The 18,489-nt window shown below is 42.1% G+C and overlaps 2 protein-coding genes across 8 annotated transcripts in view; both read right to left on the bottom strand.

Moving 5' to 3' along the window:
- Positions 1–4,934, bottom strand: part of myo5c (myosin VC) — a 124,546-nt gene extending 119,612 nt beyond the window's left edge. Inside the window, exon 1 of one of the 2 annotated variants that reach the window (XM_073033138.1) lies at positions 4,660–4,934. In XM_073033138.1, coding sequence (XP_072889239.1) covers positions 4,660–4,686 — 27 coding nt within the window. In that variant the 5' untranslated portion in view covers positions 4,687–4,934. The remainder of the gene's footprint in view (positions 1–4,659) is intronic. The other variant, XM_073033137.1, reaches the window with a different exon arrangement.
- Positions 4,935–7,833: 2,899 nt separating this feature from the next.
- Positions 7,834–18,489, bottom strand: part of myo5aa (myosin VAa) — a 232,756-nt gene continuing 222,100 nt past the window's right edge. For all 6 annotated transcript variants that reach the window (XM_073033131.1, XM_073033134.1, XM_073033135.1 and 3 more), the window contains 3 exons: positions 15,049–15,223; positions 11,133–11,213; positions 7,834–10,095 (listed from right to left, as the gene is read on the bottom strand). In XM_073033131.1, the coding sequence (XP_072889232.1) occupies positions 9,943–10,095; positions 11,133–11,213; positions 15,049–15,223 (409 nt within the window). In that variant the 3' untranslated portion in view covers positions 7,834–9,942. The remainder of the gene's footprint in view (positions 10,096–11,132; positions 11,214–15,048; positions 15,224–18,489) is intronic.

Below are 18,489 nucleotides of genomic sequence, written 5' to 3'. Positions count from 1 at the left end.
TCTCGGATCGCAAGACCCTGCAGCGGATAGTGAGGTCAGCTGAGAAGATCATCGGCGTCTCTCTTCCTGCCATTACAGACATTTACACTACACGCTACATCCGCAAAGCAAACAGCATTATGAAGGACCCCACGCGCCTCTCATACAAACTCTTCTCCCTCCTGCCGTCTGAGAAAAGGCTCCGAAGCACTCGGGCTGTCACGACCAGACTATGTAACAGTTTCTTCCCCCAAGCTATCAGACTCCTCAATACCCGAAGCCTGGACTAACACCTTACTGCCCTATTGTCTTGTTTATTATTTATTGTAATGCCTGCACTTTTTTGTGTACTTTATGCAGTCCTGTGAATGTCTGTAGTCTAGTGTAGTTTTTCTCTGTGTTCTTTTTTACGTAGTTCAGTCTAGTTTTTGTACTGTGTCATGTAACACCATGGTCCTGAAAAACATTGTCTCATTTTTACTGTGTACTGTACCAGCAGTTATGGTCGAAATGACAATAAAAAGTGACTTGATTTGACTGTTTACCTCTGTGGCACTTTGAATTGTCTTAACTTTTCTGATAATATTTTGTTTTATGTTCTGTGTGTGATATATGTTTTATGGGAGCCCCGTGGTCTGGAATAATGCTGTTTCATTTGATTGTGTATATGTACAATCAGAAGATAATAGATTTGAACTTGGACTTGTATACCATGTCTTAGACTTTAAAACTTAAAGAGTTAAAATTCCAAGGATGTGTTTTAAATGCATTCCAATGAACTGGTTGAAATGCTTAAAATGTGAAAGGGGTAAAGCCAGAAATCATTCCCTCTGGTGGAGGAATCAATGACAAGGAATTAATGAACTCCTGTATTCTGAACAAAAATATTAAAAATGATAAACACTCTTAATATTGGAACCTAGTATTTCAGGGGAGAAATCAAGAAGTATGTTCATGTGATGGATGGAGGGGGGGGGGGACTGGGAAATGTTATCCTGTTCCTCCCCTCCCCCCCCCCCCCCACTCGCCTACGAACTCTATTGTTGCTGGAACGACTGTCGATACTAGAAGGAAACTGGATGGTTTTGATTGGGTGTGGCCAAGAAGAAGGTGGAGTAAAGGCAGGCATGAAGCCAAGGAATAAACCTACCCTGATCTAAACGAATAGCAGAGCCAAACTGAGGAGCTGAAAAGCTCATTTCAGAATCAGGTTTCTGATCACCGGCATATGGCATCAAATTTGTTAACTTATGGCAGCAGTACAGTGCAATACACGATAATAGTGAAAAAAAGCTGTGAATTACAGTAAATATATATATTATAGTTAAGTTAATATAAGTAGTGTAAAAAATCAGAAATGAAAAAGTAGTGAGGTAGTGTTCATGGGTTCAATGTTCATCTAAAAATCAGATGTTAGAGGGGAAGAAGCTGTTCCTGAATCACTGAGTGTGTGCCTTCAGGCTCCTGTACCTCCTCCCTGATGGTAACAATGAGAAGAGACAAGGTGCTAGCTGATGTGGGTCCTTAATGATGGACACCGCCTTCCTAAGGTACCACTCCTTGAAGAGGTCTTGGATACCATGGAGGCTAGTACCCATGATGGAGCCGACTAATTTCTCAAGTTACTGCCACTTACTTCGACCTTGTGCAGTACCAAACAGTGACGCAGCCAGTCAGAATGCTCTCCCCAGTACATTTGTAGAAGTTTAAAATTTTTTTTAGTTAACATACACTCCTATTCAACAATTTACTGCATATTGTTGACAGCTCCCTCCTCTCCTTCTATTCCATTACCCATTCCAGCTCCCCTTTTACCCCTTCTCTTCTCCTCACCTGCCTATCACATCCCTCTCGTGCCCCTTCTTCTTCCCCTTCTCCCACGATCCACTCTCCTCACCAGATTCCTTATTTTTCAGCCCTTTTTCTTTTCCACCTATCACCTCTCTCCTTGTCACATCGTCCACTCTCCCCCACTCACCTACCTTCACCCTCACTCGGATTCACCTATCAGCTTCTAGCTTTTACACTTCCCTTCCACCACCTTCTTATTCCAGCTTCTGCCCCTTCCCTTTGCCATTCTGGTGAATGGTCTCAACCTGAAACGTCAACTCCGATTCGCTGAGTTCTTCCACCATTTTATGTGTGTTAGCTTGGATTTCTGGCATCTCCACAATCTCTTGATTGGGTGATACGTTTTTTAAAAATATATTCAAATTATAGAGCTTCTCAAAATGTTGGAAGGAGGATGATGCAGCCACTTTGATTCAAGTCCAAAGCAAGTGGTGTTATAGGCAGTTAGGTCATAACGAGAGGTTTTGGCACAGTAGCCTTCATAAATCAAAGAACTGAGTACAGGAGTTGGGATGTTGTGCTGAAGTTGTGCTAGACGTTGGTGAGGCCCAAATTGGAGTACTGTGTGCAGTTCTGGTCACCTACCTACAGGACTGATGTCAATAAGATTGAAAGAGTGTAGAGAAAATTTACAAAGATGCTGTCAGGACTTGAGGGCCTGAGTTCAAAGGCAAGGTTGAATAGGTTCGGAATTTATTCTTTAGAGCTTAGGAGAATAACAGGAGATTTGATAGAGGCAGAGAAAATTAGGAGGCATGTAGGTAGGGTAAACAAAAGCAGGCTTTTCCACAGAGGGTGGGTGAGAATATAAGTATAGATCATGGGTTAGAGGTGAATGATGAAATATTTAGACCAAATTACCATAAGACATAGGAACAGAATTAGACTACCTGGCCTATTGTTGAATTTCCCCATGGGGATGAATAAAGTATCTATCTATCTATCTATCATCTATCTATTGAGTCTGTTGTGGCAATGACTTCCACAGATTCACCACCCTCTGGCTAAAGAAATTCCTTCTCACCTCTTCCAAATGGACACCTCTCTATTCTGAGATTGTGCCCCCTGGTCCTAGACTCACTCTGGGAAACACCCTCTCAACATCCACTCTATCTAGGGCTTTCAATACTCAATAGGTTTCAGAGAGATCCCCCTTGCTCATCTGTCTAAACTCCAGCAAGTGCAGGCCCATCGAGCACTACCCATACATTAACCCTTTTATTCCAAGAATCATTCTCATGAAATTCACTCTGGACCCTCTCCAGATTTTGGAAATTTCTCACAGTTTAGAAAATAATTTGCACCTTTATTCCTTTTACCAAAGTGCATGATCATACACTTCCCTCTTGTATTCCATCTGCCACTTCTTTGCCCAATCTTCCAATCTTTTCAAGTCCTTCTATGCATGTTAGTATCTTTCCTGTAATACCACGGCCTCTGCTCTTGTCAAAGGCCTTCTGAAAATCTAAGCAAACAGCAGCCGCTTTTGTCTATCCTGCCTGTTATTTCCTCAAAGAATTTCAACAGATTTGTCAGGCAAGGTTTTCCCTTAAGGAGGTACTTCTTCAGAGGGTGCTGAGAGTGTGGAACGAGCTGCCAGAAGTGGTGAATCGGGTTCGATTTCAACATACAAGAGAAATTTGTATAGGTACATGGATGGGAAGGGTACGGAGGGTTATGATCCAGGTGCAGGTTGATGGGACTAGGAAGATCATCATGGACTAGATGGACTAAAGGGTCTGTTTATGTGCTGCAGTGTTCTATGACTATGACTCTGCGGTGTCAACACCTTTAACAGCAACAAGTTTTTTTCATTTTTAATTTCAATAGAAACGTGTTATGTTTAATGGCAGAATGATTATAAATGAAAGTGGGTGTAGGTCATACGCATTTTGGAGATACACCCCCTCTGAACAAACAATGACTAATTCCAATATTCCACATTCCCAACAGATCCATAAATTACTTGCCTAAAAATCTACTGCTCTCAGCCTTGTGCTTAAGAACAGCGAGGCCATAAATCTCTGGAGGAGATCCAGTGACTGAAGGCAAATGAAAATAGAAGGAAAGACCTGCAGATGCTGGATATCCAAAACAAAAAAAAACCTACTAAAACTGCCGAAAGGGAAATAGTGTCTCCGGTCCACAATCAGTGGTCAGAACTGAGAACTACCAAGTTAATTTGCAGTAGGAGACGTGGGGGCAGGCTGTATAGAAGAAAGGGAATGCCTGTAACAGGATGAGTTATTGTCCAGTTCTGCTGCTCTTTCTACAGATGCTGCCTGTCCTGTTGAGATCTTCCAGCATTTTCTGTTTCTGCCGCCGTAAAATAATTAAAACCATTCTGGAGACTTGTCCCTGGTCACAAGAACCAACCCATGCTACGGTTCCCTCTGTCCCAGACTCTCCTGCTTGGGGGAAACAGCGTCTTCCTGACCAAGTCTTTACCACAGCATCCTGGTACGGTATCCAGATGATGTCATACAACTGCTGTGCCAAGATGCCCAAACACACAGATATCACCTCTCTCTACAATCCGCGACCAACAAAGCCACGTCAGAAGGTCAATGCAATTGGCAAAAACTTGGATGAACAGCGCGCAATCTAGAAATGGACCCTCCTTACAAACCGGTTCCATATTGCTTGAGGCATTCCCCAAGAGCAAGCTGAATTCAGTTGGGGACTAAAATAGGGCGATGTCCCTCAAAAGCCCCCTGGACCTCCACTTAACCCGGTAGCTAAAGGCGGGGAGAGCAAGCTAAAAGTTTCCAGCCAACTTGGTGCCGGCGCAGGGAGGAACTGCGGGGAGTGAGCTGGTTACCGAGTTACCTTGGTATAGAGTTCAGCTACTGCCATGGTCACGGGCTGGGTTGTTTCAGCAGGTGCTCGAGCGAGTTTCGCCGCTTCTGCTCATGGTCCGGGCTGGGAGTCGGCCGCCAAGTCCACCTGCTCTCCCACCTCTCTCTCTCTCTCCCTCCGCCCTCTTCTCCCTCTCACAAGGTCCCACCTGTTTTGTTTACACACGCCAAAGTAATCCAGCTCGACTTTGCTCTGCCCGTCTCCCTCCCTCCCCATTCACTGCAAGCACCACCTCGTGACAGCAGAAGTTCCTGCACGCAACTCCTGGAAGTTAGCTGACAGGTAGGTGGGAAAATACTGCCCGAGCACAAAGCAGTGCGCTAGGATACACAGATTTAATCCTTTAAATATATGCAGCGCGACGCAGTATGCAAATGATGCATAAGATAGGGAGACGTGGCATTTACACTTCAAATCACTTGTAATAAAATAAACTCCACTCACACCTCCACAAGTTTTATGACACCCTAACAAGTGACATAATCTAAACAACGCTTTAAGTAGCACTTCCTGTAACATTAGTAAGTCGCCGTAAATTCCCAAAAGAATTCGTGTGGAAAAAGTTAGGAGATCCTTTTATAACTGACATCGTTATCAAACTTGTGCTATCTTTATGACTTTTAATGATTCCGCCAAATCTATTTAATCAACGTAACATTTCCTCTTCATAAAAGTCCATGTCGTTTGTTCCTTGTATCCCGCTGACAAGGACACGAGTTAGCCATCACAACCATTAACAGCCCTCCAGAGAATCATTGGAAACACTTAAAAGTAGATCAATCTCTCAAACTAAGAGGATGTGATTCTTTGTCAAAATATTGGAAGATTTGCCTGCTGCGTTCCACCAGCATTTTGTGTGTGTTGGAAGATTCGGAAATGTAGTTCTAGCCAAATAACTAAGATCTTGTATTCATATATTGCCTCTTCACTGTGGTACTGTCCGGTGTAATACGGGAGGAGCAAACGGGCAGGAAGACGGCAGAACCACGCATTACAACTGTAATCTCTGGACACTCAACACATTAACCTTGAAGCGGGCGGACCACGACCATACACTCAGTGGCCGTGTCATTAGGTCCGGGAGGCACCGAATGAAACGGCCGCCGAGTGTAAGTGGGTTTAGAAAGCGGGCAGTGTGGAGATCAGTCTGGGGAACTGCGAGGTAGGACATTAATGTCTAAGGGGGAGAGAGTGCAAGTGAATGAGGAACAGTGGGACCAGAAACGCAAGAATATCTGCAGATGCTGGAAACCCTGAGCAACACACGCACCCAGTGCTGGAGGAAGTCGGCACACCAGGGAGCATCTGTGGAAAAGAGCAAAAAGTGGAACTTTCTGGCTGGGACCCTGAGTTCCTCCAGCATTTTGTGTGTGTTAACAGTGGGATCATGTTTTTTTAAAATATATCTGTTTTGTGTTTACAGATACACCAGGGTAACAGGCCTTGCCAGCCCAATTACACGTATGTGACCAATCAACTTACCCCTATGTTTTTGGAACGTGGGAGGAGACCGGAGCACCCGGAGGAGACCGGCGCTGTCGCGGGGAGAACTCCTTACAGGCAGCGGCGGATCCGAACTCCCGTCGCCAACTCTGTAACCGTGTGATACTGTGCCGCCCAAAGCTGAGTAACCGCGCAGAGCTTGCAGACAGGTCTAACATATAGTCCAATAAACGCAGCCGGTACTCTGGCTTTCTTTGCAAAGGGGTTGGAGTTTAAAATGAGGCCTCGTTGCAGTTGTACAGACTGTTGGCGATTTTTCATCTGGGAGACTGTGCACGGCTTTGGTGACTTCATCTGTAAAACCTGCACATTGGAAGACCACCAGGCTAATCCCTGGGACCAGACGGACTAAATAGTTCGGGCCTGTATTCGGTGGAAGTGAGAAGAAATTCGGGGCAACTTTATTGGAACGTACGAGCAAAGTAAAGGGGTTTGACTGAGTAGATGTTGGCACGTTTCTGCTCGTGGGAGTCTTGAACAAAGGGAAACCACTACAAGGGGATGGTCATTTAAAAGATCAAAGTACATTTATTATCAAAATATGTATACATTATACAACCTTGAGATTCCTGCCCTTACAAGCAGCCACAAAACAAAGAAACCCCAAATGAACCCATTAGACTGTCAAACACTCAATGTGCAGAGAGAAAAGAACTGTGCGAACAATAAAAATAAGCAAACGGCTTCAGAACTGAAGTGTTAGGAAAGACAGGAAGGCAGACATCACCGTACCCGGAGCAGGCCACAGCCTCAGTTCATCGCAAAGCTGAGTAAACGGATACGATAGGGTCTTTTAAGAGACTTTTAGATAGGTACATGGAGCTTAGAGAAATAGAGGGCCATGGGGAAGTCTAGTAATTTCTAAGATAGGGACATGTTCGGCACAACTTTGTGGGCTGAGGGGCCTGTATTGTGCTGTAGGTTTTCTATGTTTCTAAACCGAGGCATGTAGACATTTCTTCTTGCAAATGGTGGCAAGAGGTGGAAGCCGAATCACTATAAGTATTTATAGTGGGGTAGATAAGTATTTGATAAATTGAGGAAAAGTGGGGTATTGGTACAAAAGAGAGCTGAGGCCATCATCACATTAAACGGTGGAGCAGCCTTGAAGGGTCTGATGGACTACTCCAGCTCCATTTTGTGTTCTTTTATTAATAGTGTTCAGATTCTCATTTTAATTGCAATGCCATTAACATTCATCCATTTCAAGACATTCTCATTGTAAGCTAAACTGCTGAGTGTTTGTTTTTCTTCAATATAACCCTTTCAGTGAGTTGTAAAAAGAAAACAAACGGGTTGCACTCTTTTGAAGTGTTGATGCTCCAAAGTTCCAGGAGTTGTCCTGGCTCAGGGTACTAGCTTTAAACACCTCCGGAATAATTTCCACAAATCACACTGTTCAAGGCTAATTACAATTTTTCAGCAATGCCTACAGAGCAGGTGGCTCAGGCATCTAACAAGTTACTCGGACGGGTACTCGGGTAGGAAAGATTAGAATATGGGGTAAATGGGACTAACTTCAGTCGGAATTTTGGTCGGAATGGAACAATAGGAATGATGGTCCCATTTGCGTGCTATGCAACTCCAAATAAGAGATTCCCAAAACTGGCAGATATCAATCATTAAAACTAAGGCAGCTGGTTTATAGTGTTGAAATGTTTATTTTTACAAGTTGAACATTACTTTATTTCCTAAGTCAATATACATTTTCCATAATGCACACAGTTACTAATTGAAACGAACAGGAAACGCTACAGTGTTTTCAGAACTTTTCTGTACATCAATATCATACTATTGTTTGCTACCTGGTTAAGCACAATAGTTATCCAGGGTTAACATCAGTCATCAGCATACCATAGCAACAATTATGTTTTCAGCTGACCACTGTTGATAATTTAAGAATCTCCAGTTTCTTAACACCAAATACTACTAATGTACTTGCATTTTATGGTACAAAAAAGTAAAATGCAATATAAAGCAGGAAGCATGAAACTATATATGGGGGAGAACTAAAGTGCATAAATAATATTTCAAAGGAAGATTGCCTTCATAGTTCGTTCATCTGTTGTCTCTTTGCTAAGTTCAGAGTTCACTTTCTTAACCCAGAATTTGTGTAAATGCCCTAAAACAAATCACTGCTGATGGAATGAGACACAATCGATGCATGACAGCCAGTAACTTGGAATATGCTGCTTTCCCAGACAATCTTTCTTTAAAACATAAACCCTTTCTGTCTGCAGTCCTCTTGACAAAAAAAGCATCCTTTTTAGATTGACCAAAGCATATTATGCTTTTTTAACAAATTAATTTTGGGTGAATTAAGTAAATATTTGACTGGGGGGGGGGAACTAGAGAACTGTACTTTAAGACTGGAATGTACAAAACTGCAAAACCCAAAATATGTAATGAATAAATCAAATATGCAATATTGTTTCTATCGAAGTATTGCCTAATTTGCTTAGCTAACATCAGTGGATTATATAAACCATTCTGCAGATATACAGAGCACTACACAGACTTTTACCATATGGGACTTAGAAATACCATATACCTCCCAGTTAAATATTGGGTTTTCCATTCAGACTATAAATAGGCACAAATAATACACCATTTAATATGTAAACCATTGTCCTGAAATCAGGTTTCTGAAATTGGCTACTTAAGTAATGAATTAAATAACTTAAAATATGTAAACAATGAAGGGTAGAACAAGTACATAAATTTTGGCCAGCATGAAGCGACGTTTTAAGTCAAATTTCGAATCAGAGTACCTATTGTCCTTAAAATAAGATATTCCAATTTTAAGAACTTTCAGAATTGATTCTACAGTACACCATCTGAGCTCTGAGAGATTGGAGTGATAGTAGTCCTATTAGGGTGATGCCTGCATCGTAACCACGGCAACTGACACACAACCTGACCCCAAGGTCACTAAATACTGCACTGAAAATACTGGAAAAAATACTTCTACTTTGCTTTTACAATTGTCATCCTTTACCCTAATATACACAGTAACAAATAAATGAAAGAGTTCCTGTAAAGTGTTAAGAGATTCCAACAAGGGCATATTTAAAAGGTCAAAAGGTAATACGTCAAGTACTGAAAAAATGTTTTGTTCAATCTTCTATATTTTAACTATCCATCTGATATCCAAATAGCCGTCTGAGATTTTGATATTTTGCCCTTTTGAGTGCTTTTGTGCTTTGTCAGAATTGGAACTTAAAACAGTAACTAAAATATCTGCACAAATCAGTTTAAAATGGGTTTGAAAAAGTTGTAACATTGACGAGAAATATCTTTAATATGTCTTAACGTTACACAGTATGGTGTTAAATGATGCAGATCAGTAGATTCAGGGGACACTGGACAGGGCTACTATCATCATGTGCTAAGTTAAACATCATTATAATCTCTAGATTATATTCTAACAGAGATTTGTAGTCTACATCATTTGTATATTGACCTTAAATAATAGTTATTAGACAAAATGATGCTATATCAGGCAGTTGTATTCCCCTTAGTTTAATGGCTAATAATTAAAGTATGACACAACCCTAATTTACAGTTGCTAAATCCGAAGTATATTCACTGAAACTGCGCAGTAGCAGTCATCACTGGATATTTATTGGTGCTGTATGAGGAGGTTCAGCATTTACTTTCGATGTACATTCTTTTCAAAGGCAGATACTTAAGCACTGCTCTAGCTGTGTGGGATGAATGGATATGATCCCCATCTTGCTTAACTCTTCCTCAGACACGTATCAGGAATCCAAGGTTCATACTACTTGGAATCTGAATGCTCTCGAGCGCTAAAGAAGATGGATTGAAAGGGAACGTAACAGGGAATATGTGTTTGGCATCCATTAGCAACTGCGGAGAGTCTTTTCGGTTTTGTAAACGCACCTAGAGAGAAAGGAATAAAGATAAGTGAAATATTATTAACAGAGTTTTAATGGAATTGGAATTTATAAATATTCCTAATAGGTTACTAATCTCTAAGTTTTTTTTTACACTAAACTATAGACAGTGCAATGATGGTAAATATTCATCTACAAACACTGATAATTACGAAAAACAAAGCAACTCAGTAAAAGGGCTTCTTCCAGCACAGGAAGGAATGTGCAAGATTACAATTCTCTGCCTATTTTCTGGAGTGCTTTTCCTGAATATTTCACACAGGAAGTAAATTCTTATAAATAAAGCTGATGACTTCCCATTAGCCATGTCACAGGGAACAAATTTAGCTCCAAGCCTGCATGACTTCTAAGCTTTAACTTCAAAACTCCATCTTCTCAGCATGAAGCGCAAAGATTAGCTGGTATTTAAAATTTTCAGCTTCCCTGCACGTTAAAAGAGCCCATGATAAAATACCTTTCAACTATAAGAAGCTGGATTACTAAAACAACACTTTCTCCACATAAGTACACTCTCAAGATGAGCAATGACATATCTTCAAGTCAGGATAGTCTGAGTTTTTTCCCGAAGTTTTCAAAATTATAATTGTTGACAGCACATGAAAGCTCAACGTCAGGATGAGTCAACTACTAACGGCTCACTCTCTCCTCTAGCATCGGAGCACTGTGTGACTATGTCAACAGCACCACCCAAACATACGACCTTGACCAACAAAGAGGACAAGAGCAACTGAGGACACAGTCACATGACAACATATAGGTCCCCCTCCAAAAGGCACACTACCCCAAGTTGGGTATACCGTACGTCACTGTCGCTGGGTCTATATGCTGCATCTCCCCACCCAGCATCATTATGGAAGTATCTTCACCAGATGAATGACTGTGGTTCAAGAGCCAGCACCTTCTCCAGGCCAATTCAAATTAGCACCAAGTTGACCTTGCCAATGGCACCCACAACTCAAAATGAATCCAACAACTGATACACAATCCCACCCCCCCTCCCATTTCATTGAATGAGACTCTTACCTGAATAGTGCGTATGAAAGACGCAGTTACACGCTCTTCGAATTCATTAACAGGAGTGTATAAATTTAAGACTTTTACAATCTGGGAAAGAAAGAAAGAAAATGCAGTTACCATGGGAAGGGCTTACTTCATGCATAGAAGCCTGATGGAATAAGTAGATATGGTTACCTTTTGGAATCCAACTCTATTTGATGAAATGAGTTAAGACCACTCACTTAATGTCATTCTAACATTCCGCAATCTACAATACAATATGATTAACCTAACCTGTGCGTGTGGGTGGGGGGGCAGCTCCATTATTAATCTATTATACCCTAACACTTGCAGCACTCAGTAGCATCCACCCAAGAAAGAAACGATTAACATTTCATCAGTTCTGATGAAAGGTTTGGAACTGAAACACTAACAGTTTAATCTCACAGATGCTGCCTGGCCCAATGAGTACCTCAGATTTCCCATTTTGGATCACATTTCCACCATCTGCAGCATTTTTAAATTGGATTTTATGCGTTGGTCTTGGATTCTGGTGTGAAGAACATGCAAACCGTTGCGAGGCCCCCGTTGGTCGGGGTTGGCCGTGGGTGTTGTGTTCCAGCTGACAGACGCAAGCCAGTACGATATGGAGAGCAGGCTGTCGCCTATGCAGCCAGCTCCCCCCCTCTACGCAGCTGATGAATCCAAAGGAACGGCAGAGACTGATACAGTTTGGCAACAGCCGTGTCACAGGGGTTGCCAGTCAGCGCTGAACTCGACTCCAGCTCTGGATTTTACTCCTGAAGCCTTCCCCACCAGTGGGTGTAGCTGCAAGGCAGTGGGAGGTTTGAGATCAGAGTTTTCCTTCTCTTAGATGAGCTGCCAACCACGGCCGACAAGCCCCATCTGCTTGAAGCAACTGGTGTTAAGGTGCTAGTAACCTGCCTTTGCCCTTTCTCCCAGTAGAAATGTTTTCGCTGAGCTTAGTCGCTAAGCCACATGTGAAGTCCAGGAGTTGGACTTGGTTATCAGAGGGTATTTGAGTTGCATGCCATTGGGGGCATTTAATAGATGGTGGGAGCTTATACGCAGTACTCTCTCCATCCACCCACACCACCCCTCCCCCCATTTATGACAACATTCCGGAACCATTATCGACAATAATTTAAAGGAAAAGCTCTATCCACTTTTATAGCCCTGGACTAAGAATTTCAGTTGTGCTTATTTGCAATTATCCCAAAAAATCTTTGATAGCTGGAGGTAGAAGGCAAGATTATTTCTTGAATGTGCTAGACCAAAGATCAAATCACCAAGTCATCACACTGAAAGAAGTTTGCCTTTGCCAAATTTTTTGAATTTATCTTAAAATATGAAAAGCTAGCACTGTAAGTCATGCCTTTATATTGGTGATTACATCCTTGCAAACAGCTTCATTTGTTACATAGGTCCATCTTAACTTTTAAATTGATCTGTGTCAGACTGGTATCATGAGTGTGTATTGAACCAGAAATAACAGCAAGTTACGGTGCTGTGCAAAAATCTGAGGCACATATGTATATCTAGGGTGCCTAAGACTTTTGCAGAGTACTGTAGTAATTTTATGTATTGCACTGTACTGCTGCTACAAAAAAGATTATGACATATGTGAGTGATGATAAACCTGATTCTGATCTGGGACTCTATTGCAGATTGAGAGTGAGAAGGGAGCAAAGCACCAGCGAAATATTCTGTAATGATCAATAGACCAATTGTTCGGAATCAAATTACTTTGCTTGCTGTCTCAGGGCTGGGTATATCTGCACGCTCGCTACCCCCTGCCTCTGGTACTCCTTCTCTGCCACCTGTCCCACACCCCTCCTGTGGCGGTCCACCCTCGCTATTCCCAACATCCTTTGCTCCCGCCAGATTTACAAACTCGCTTTCTGCTTCATGTTGACAAGTACAGTACTGTGCAAAAGTCTTAGGCACCCTCGCCACATATAGGTGCCTAAGACTTTTCCACAGTACTGTAGATAATTCCATTTATTAGTATTTTGAAATCTAACCAGCTGATGGGCCCTTATCTCAAACTCTGATCGGTATTGGGATAGCAGGGGAGACTGTGATCGCCTCAATGACTCCACATGACAAAAAACACAGTGAGCCTCAGCAACAAACCCAATGAGATATACTTCAGCACAGGTTGAGTTCGGCAGCGACATCTCAGTTAAACTTTTGATGTCCATTCAAAAAAATGGGCAACTAACTGCAGACTAAAGCAGCTCCTGTGAAACTATGCCCATACAAGGAGTTAACGGCTTCAATCTCAGGATAAAAAATAGCCCAGTTGCTGTTGTTTTTAAATTAACTCATCTGGATGTGGGCATTGCTGGGCCAGAGGAGCCAGACCAGGTAAGGATGGCACATTCCCTTAACGGGCATTAACTAAACCACGTGAATTCTTATGGCTGTGCAAAGGTGCTTGCAACCATTATAATCCAAAATGATGTACCTGAATATGATCTCCTCAGCTCCCATTATGGAATTTAAAACAAGATGCTGGAGAAACCTTGCTGGTCAATCAGCATCAACAGAGGACAGAGGGCAGTTGACATTTTGGGCTGTCCATTTTGCCTCCACAGACGCTACCTGACCTGCTCTGTTTCGCTCCAGATCCCAACATCTTACATCTCCATGCTGAGATTTAAACTTGTGTATTTTCAATCACTAGGCCAGGCGTAGGGACACAAGTCACAATACACTGTAATGAATTGATCCGCATGAACAGTATACAAGACAAAATATTCACTGCACCTTGGTACGTATGACAATACTAAACCAATTCCAACAAGTTAACCACCTTGCTCCAACAATCTTGCTTGATTGGCTCAGAGCCTTCTATGCAAAATAGTCACTCTTTCTGTCATCAATATGTCATCGACAACAGGTAGATCAGCAACTTGCCAAAACTCCTTCCTTAGCAAGTTGGAGATCAGAGGAAAATAATATTTTTACCCAGAGTGTGGGTGGGATCTGCTACACTTCAGACCCCTCCCTGGCAGGGTATTGCAACATCAGCATTCATTTTGAGAGGACTAGAAAATAAAAGTAAAAATGTAATGCTGAGACCTTATTAGGCATTGGTCAGACCACATCTGGAGAATTATGAGTAGTTTTAAGCTCTGTGTCTAAGGATGGGCTGGTACTCTAGAGGAGCCAGAAGAGGTTTACACACGAATGAACCCAGGATGAAAGGATGAGGAGCATTTGATGCCTGTGGGTTCTAGAGTTTAGAAGAATGAGGGAGGGGATGTCATCGAAACCTACTGTATGTTGAAAGGCCTAGACAGGGTGGATATGGGGAGGATGTTTCCAACAGTGGAAGAGTCTCGACCCAGAGGGCACAGCCTCGGAAAAGAACGACATTCCTTTAGAACCGAAGATGGTGATCTGTGAAATTCACTGCTACAGGTGGATATGGAGGCTAAATCACTGGGTATATTTAAAGCAGAGGTTGATAGGTTCTTGATTCATAACGGTGTCAAAGGTTACGGGGAGAAGGCAGGAGAATGGGGTTGAGAGGGAAAATAAATCAGCCATGATCAAAGACTCAATGACCCAAATGGACTAATTCTGATCCCATGTCTGATTATTATGGTAGGAGGGGCAGAAACCTGTGCCACATTTGAACAGTACTTGGAGGTTTTCATATGTAAAACCATTACCTACAGAGTTTGCCATTGGTGGTGGGCTGTTGCCGTCAGTGTATGCTATTCCAGATTTAACCATTGCTGTCCCTAGGCCTATGTCCTGGAACTCCCAAATGGAGTGCCAGAGCTTCGAGGAGGGTTTCCTCCACTTTCAAGGGCAATAAATGGAGGTTTGTCAGCAATCCCATGAATGGATATAAAGACAATAAAAACAATGAAAATTATTTTTTGCACAGAATTTGTTTGCATCATACCTGGGCAGTCGTTAGAGCACTGCACATTGAACAAATGGCTTCTGCATCTTCATCGGTCTTCTTTTTCACCTGCAGTAGCTGGGCTGCCTGAATTAATGGCTCCAGGGTTTCCTTAGCGCCGCTGGTCTGTAGATTCTTGTCCCTCAGCCACTCCTCGAGCTGACTCACGTTGTACCTGGAGAACCAAGAAAATCAGGTTAGGTTGGTCTCATAACTGGTAGTTTAGCAATTCTGAGGTAAAATTAACCTGCCATTAAGACATACCACAAAACTGGCAAAAAGGTCAGGGAAGTATAAACTGCCTGACTAGAGTTAACTTAGAAATTTGTGGTATGCTAAGGAAAGCTATTTTACCTCACATGGTAAAAAGAAGGCAGGGCTATTTTACCTCATATGGTTAAAAAAAACTATCAGAAAAAATAGGATTGGGCAATATTTGCTGAGAATAAATCCTGGTGTGATGGAATAGCAACTGTTTCCCACGGTAACCAGGTAATCAAAGATGTACTGGATTCTAGGAGTGGCGGGGTAGACAGATGTCTCTATCGAAGTTGCTGCTACCCTCTGCTAGCCTGTAGGACACCCTTGAGCAAAGTGTAGCACTTGCTTAGCCCCCGATTAGAGTCACATGAAGCCGTAGGAGCAGGTGGCGCATATCACAAGTCCTGGTTGTGCGACCACTGATGCCAGGCAGGCAACCTCTGAAGAGTTTTGATAATAATAGCTGGGGAGGTCACCCATCTTGTAAAGGCACTGCCCAGAAGGCGACAATGGCAAACTCTGCCAAGAACAATCACGGCAATGGAAAGTCCATGATCTCTCACATCATACGACACATTACAAAATGATGATTATGACGACAACTAGATTCCAAACACTGGGCTCCAGTGTTCCTGTCCATCTCTCCACTGTCCTCCATCTGCTTCTGGACATAGTAATGACACTTCTCTCTGGTGAGGAAAACTTCCAGCACTTGCCAGAGTCCCAAATGGATATTGGTGAGGGGCCAAAGTCGAAGATGGCATTCTGGCAAGTTCAACTTCAGCTGGATTTCACCGCCTAGCCACCCTGCCCACACTGAAAATCAGATACCGACATAGCGTACTGGGTGCCGGAAACAGTCCATAATTGTTAAGGTAGATCCCAACACAAATCAGCAAGGTGCTCTGCCATGAACAGGAAACATGTTAAGATATGCTTCTCAATTTTGATCGATTCATTCATTCATTATGTGCTGAGTCTTTGGTCGATTTCTAAATTAAAATAGCATGAGCTATGTGGTTGAATCTAAACTCAGATTTCCACTGAATGAAAGTAGATCTTTTTAAACCTATGAACAGTAAATCTATTGTACTTTAAAGAAACTTTTTTCTCTGCTTATTATTAGAGGAGCTTTTAGAAATGGTTGTTGGAAATTTACTTCCAGCTGGATTTGATGTTTCTAAGTCAGATACATTTTCAATAAACAGCACACTACTTCTAATCTGTCTGAGATGGCCAAACACACCTTTACTATTATTTAGTAACCTGGGTATTAAAACTGTTATTGAATACATCGTTCAGAATAACAATGATGTTTAAATTTTAAGCTAGAAATTTATGAACAAATAAAAATATGCTGTTTAATATCTGAGCAGTAGGACAAAAACAGAGTTTTTGAGTACCTGTAGAGTCTCTCAGAAAGTTTTTGTATTCATTTTAATTTCATACTTTCTGAAAATTTTTTTCTGTAGTGTTAAAACTGCTCCAGCACACCAGCTTGAAAATTGACAGCTGTCATTTTCTCAGAGAACCGCCAGCTTTTACCAACACTATTTTCCCTGAATCCATACTATTTAAAGGGCCAACATCCAAATAATCTTCTTCACTCTCAATGATACGCTGGGACACTTTACCACCCTAAATATGTCAGGTGTACTTTGACTGCTGTGCTCACAGAAGTCACAGTCATATCCAATGTTCCCTCTAATTTGTAATGACCAGCGCGTGTAAAAATCTTGTGCTGTGCGGTTTTTTGTCTAGTGACATGTGCGCACTAAATAATTTTGTCAATAAAAACAGTTCTAACTAAAATCTGCAGACATATCATCGCTAACTCTACATTGTCAACACCGTCCACATCAGAAACCAGAAAAGGAAATGTGACTGTGTATGATCATGAAATATACGTAACATGCCAACGAGGTCGAGGATGACAAGCTTTTGTGCAGTTTAAATTCCTTTGTGTGCACACATGCATATCTTAGAGGGAAAAATGGCCACATCATACTCAGCTGCTGTTTTAATCTCTGCCACATCAAATAATCAAATGTATGACACGGCCATAGTGGGGTGTGTCAGGAATGGACAGGAGGAAGAGTATAGGAAACTGATACAGGACTTTGTGATATGGTGCAACTCAAACTACCTGCATCTCAATATCACCAAGACCAAGGAGATGGTGGTGGACTTTAGGAGATCTAGGCCTCATATGGAGCCAGTGATCATTAATGGAGAATGTGTGGAGCAAGTTAAGACCTACAAGTATCTGGGAGTACAGTTAGACGAGAAGCTAGACTGGACTGCCAACACAGATGCCTTGTGCAGGAAGGCACAGAGTCGACTGTACTTCCTTAGAAGGTTGGCGTCATTCAATGTCTGTAGTGAGATGCTGAAGATGTTCTATAGGTCAGTTGTGGAGAGCGCCCTCTTCTTTGTGGTGGCGTGTTGGGGAGGCAGCATTAAGAAGAGGGACGCCTCACGTCTTAATAAGCTGGTAAGGAAGGTGGGCTCTGTCGTGGGCAAAGTACTGGAGAGTATAACATCGGTAGCAGAGCGAAGGGCGCTGAGTGGGCTACGGTCAATTATGGAAAACCCTGAACATCCTCTACATGGCACCATCCAGAGACAGAGAAGCAGTTTCAGCGACAGGTTGCTATCGATGCAATGCTCCTCAGACAGGATGAAGAGATCAATACTCCCCAATGCCATTCGGCTTTACAATTCAACCGCCAGGAGTAAGATATGTTAAAGTGCCGGGGTTAGGACTCAATGTATTTAAGTAAACTACTTAAGAACTTTTTAAAAGCTATTATTAATGCTTTTTGAGAGGGTGATTTTAGATGCATATCATATTTTTACTGAGTTAAGTATTGTATGTAATTAGTTTTGCTACAATAAGTGTATGGGACATTGGAAAAAAAGTTGAATTTCCCCATGGGGATGAATAAAGTATCTATCTATCTATCTACCTATCTAATTTGCTATTCCCCATAGTATTAGGAAGGCCACACTCACTCTACATTCAAGAGGAGATTCATCAACTTTTTCTTTAGCCAGTAAGTGAAGTCAAAGGACATTCACAGACTGTATGCAGTCCTTATGGATACTGCTCTGGCAATTTCCTGCCATCAGTGCCCAATTGTCAAGGGAATTTGCAGTCAATTTGAACAAAGAATTTGT

This window comes from Hemitrygon akajei, chromosome 30 (assembly GCF_048418815.1).
Source record: "Hemitrygon akajei chromosome 30, sHemAka1.3, whole genome shotgun sequence".
In the NCBI taxonomy this organism is placed as follows: Eukaryota; Metazoa; Chordata; class Chondrichthyes; order Myliobatiformes; family Dasyatidae; genus Hemitrygon; species Hemitrygon akajei.
Note: the sequence above shows the minus strand (reverse complement) of the source record. Positions and strands in the feature narration are given on the sequence as shown.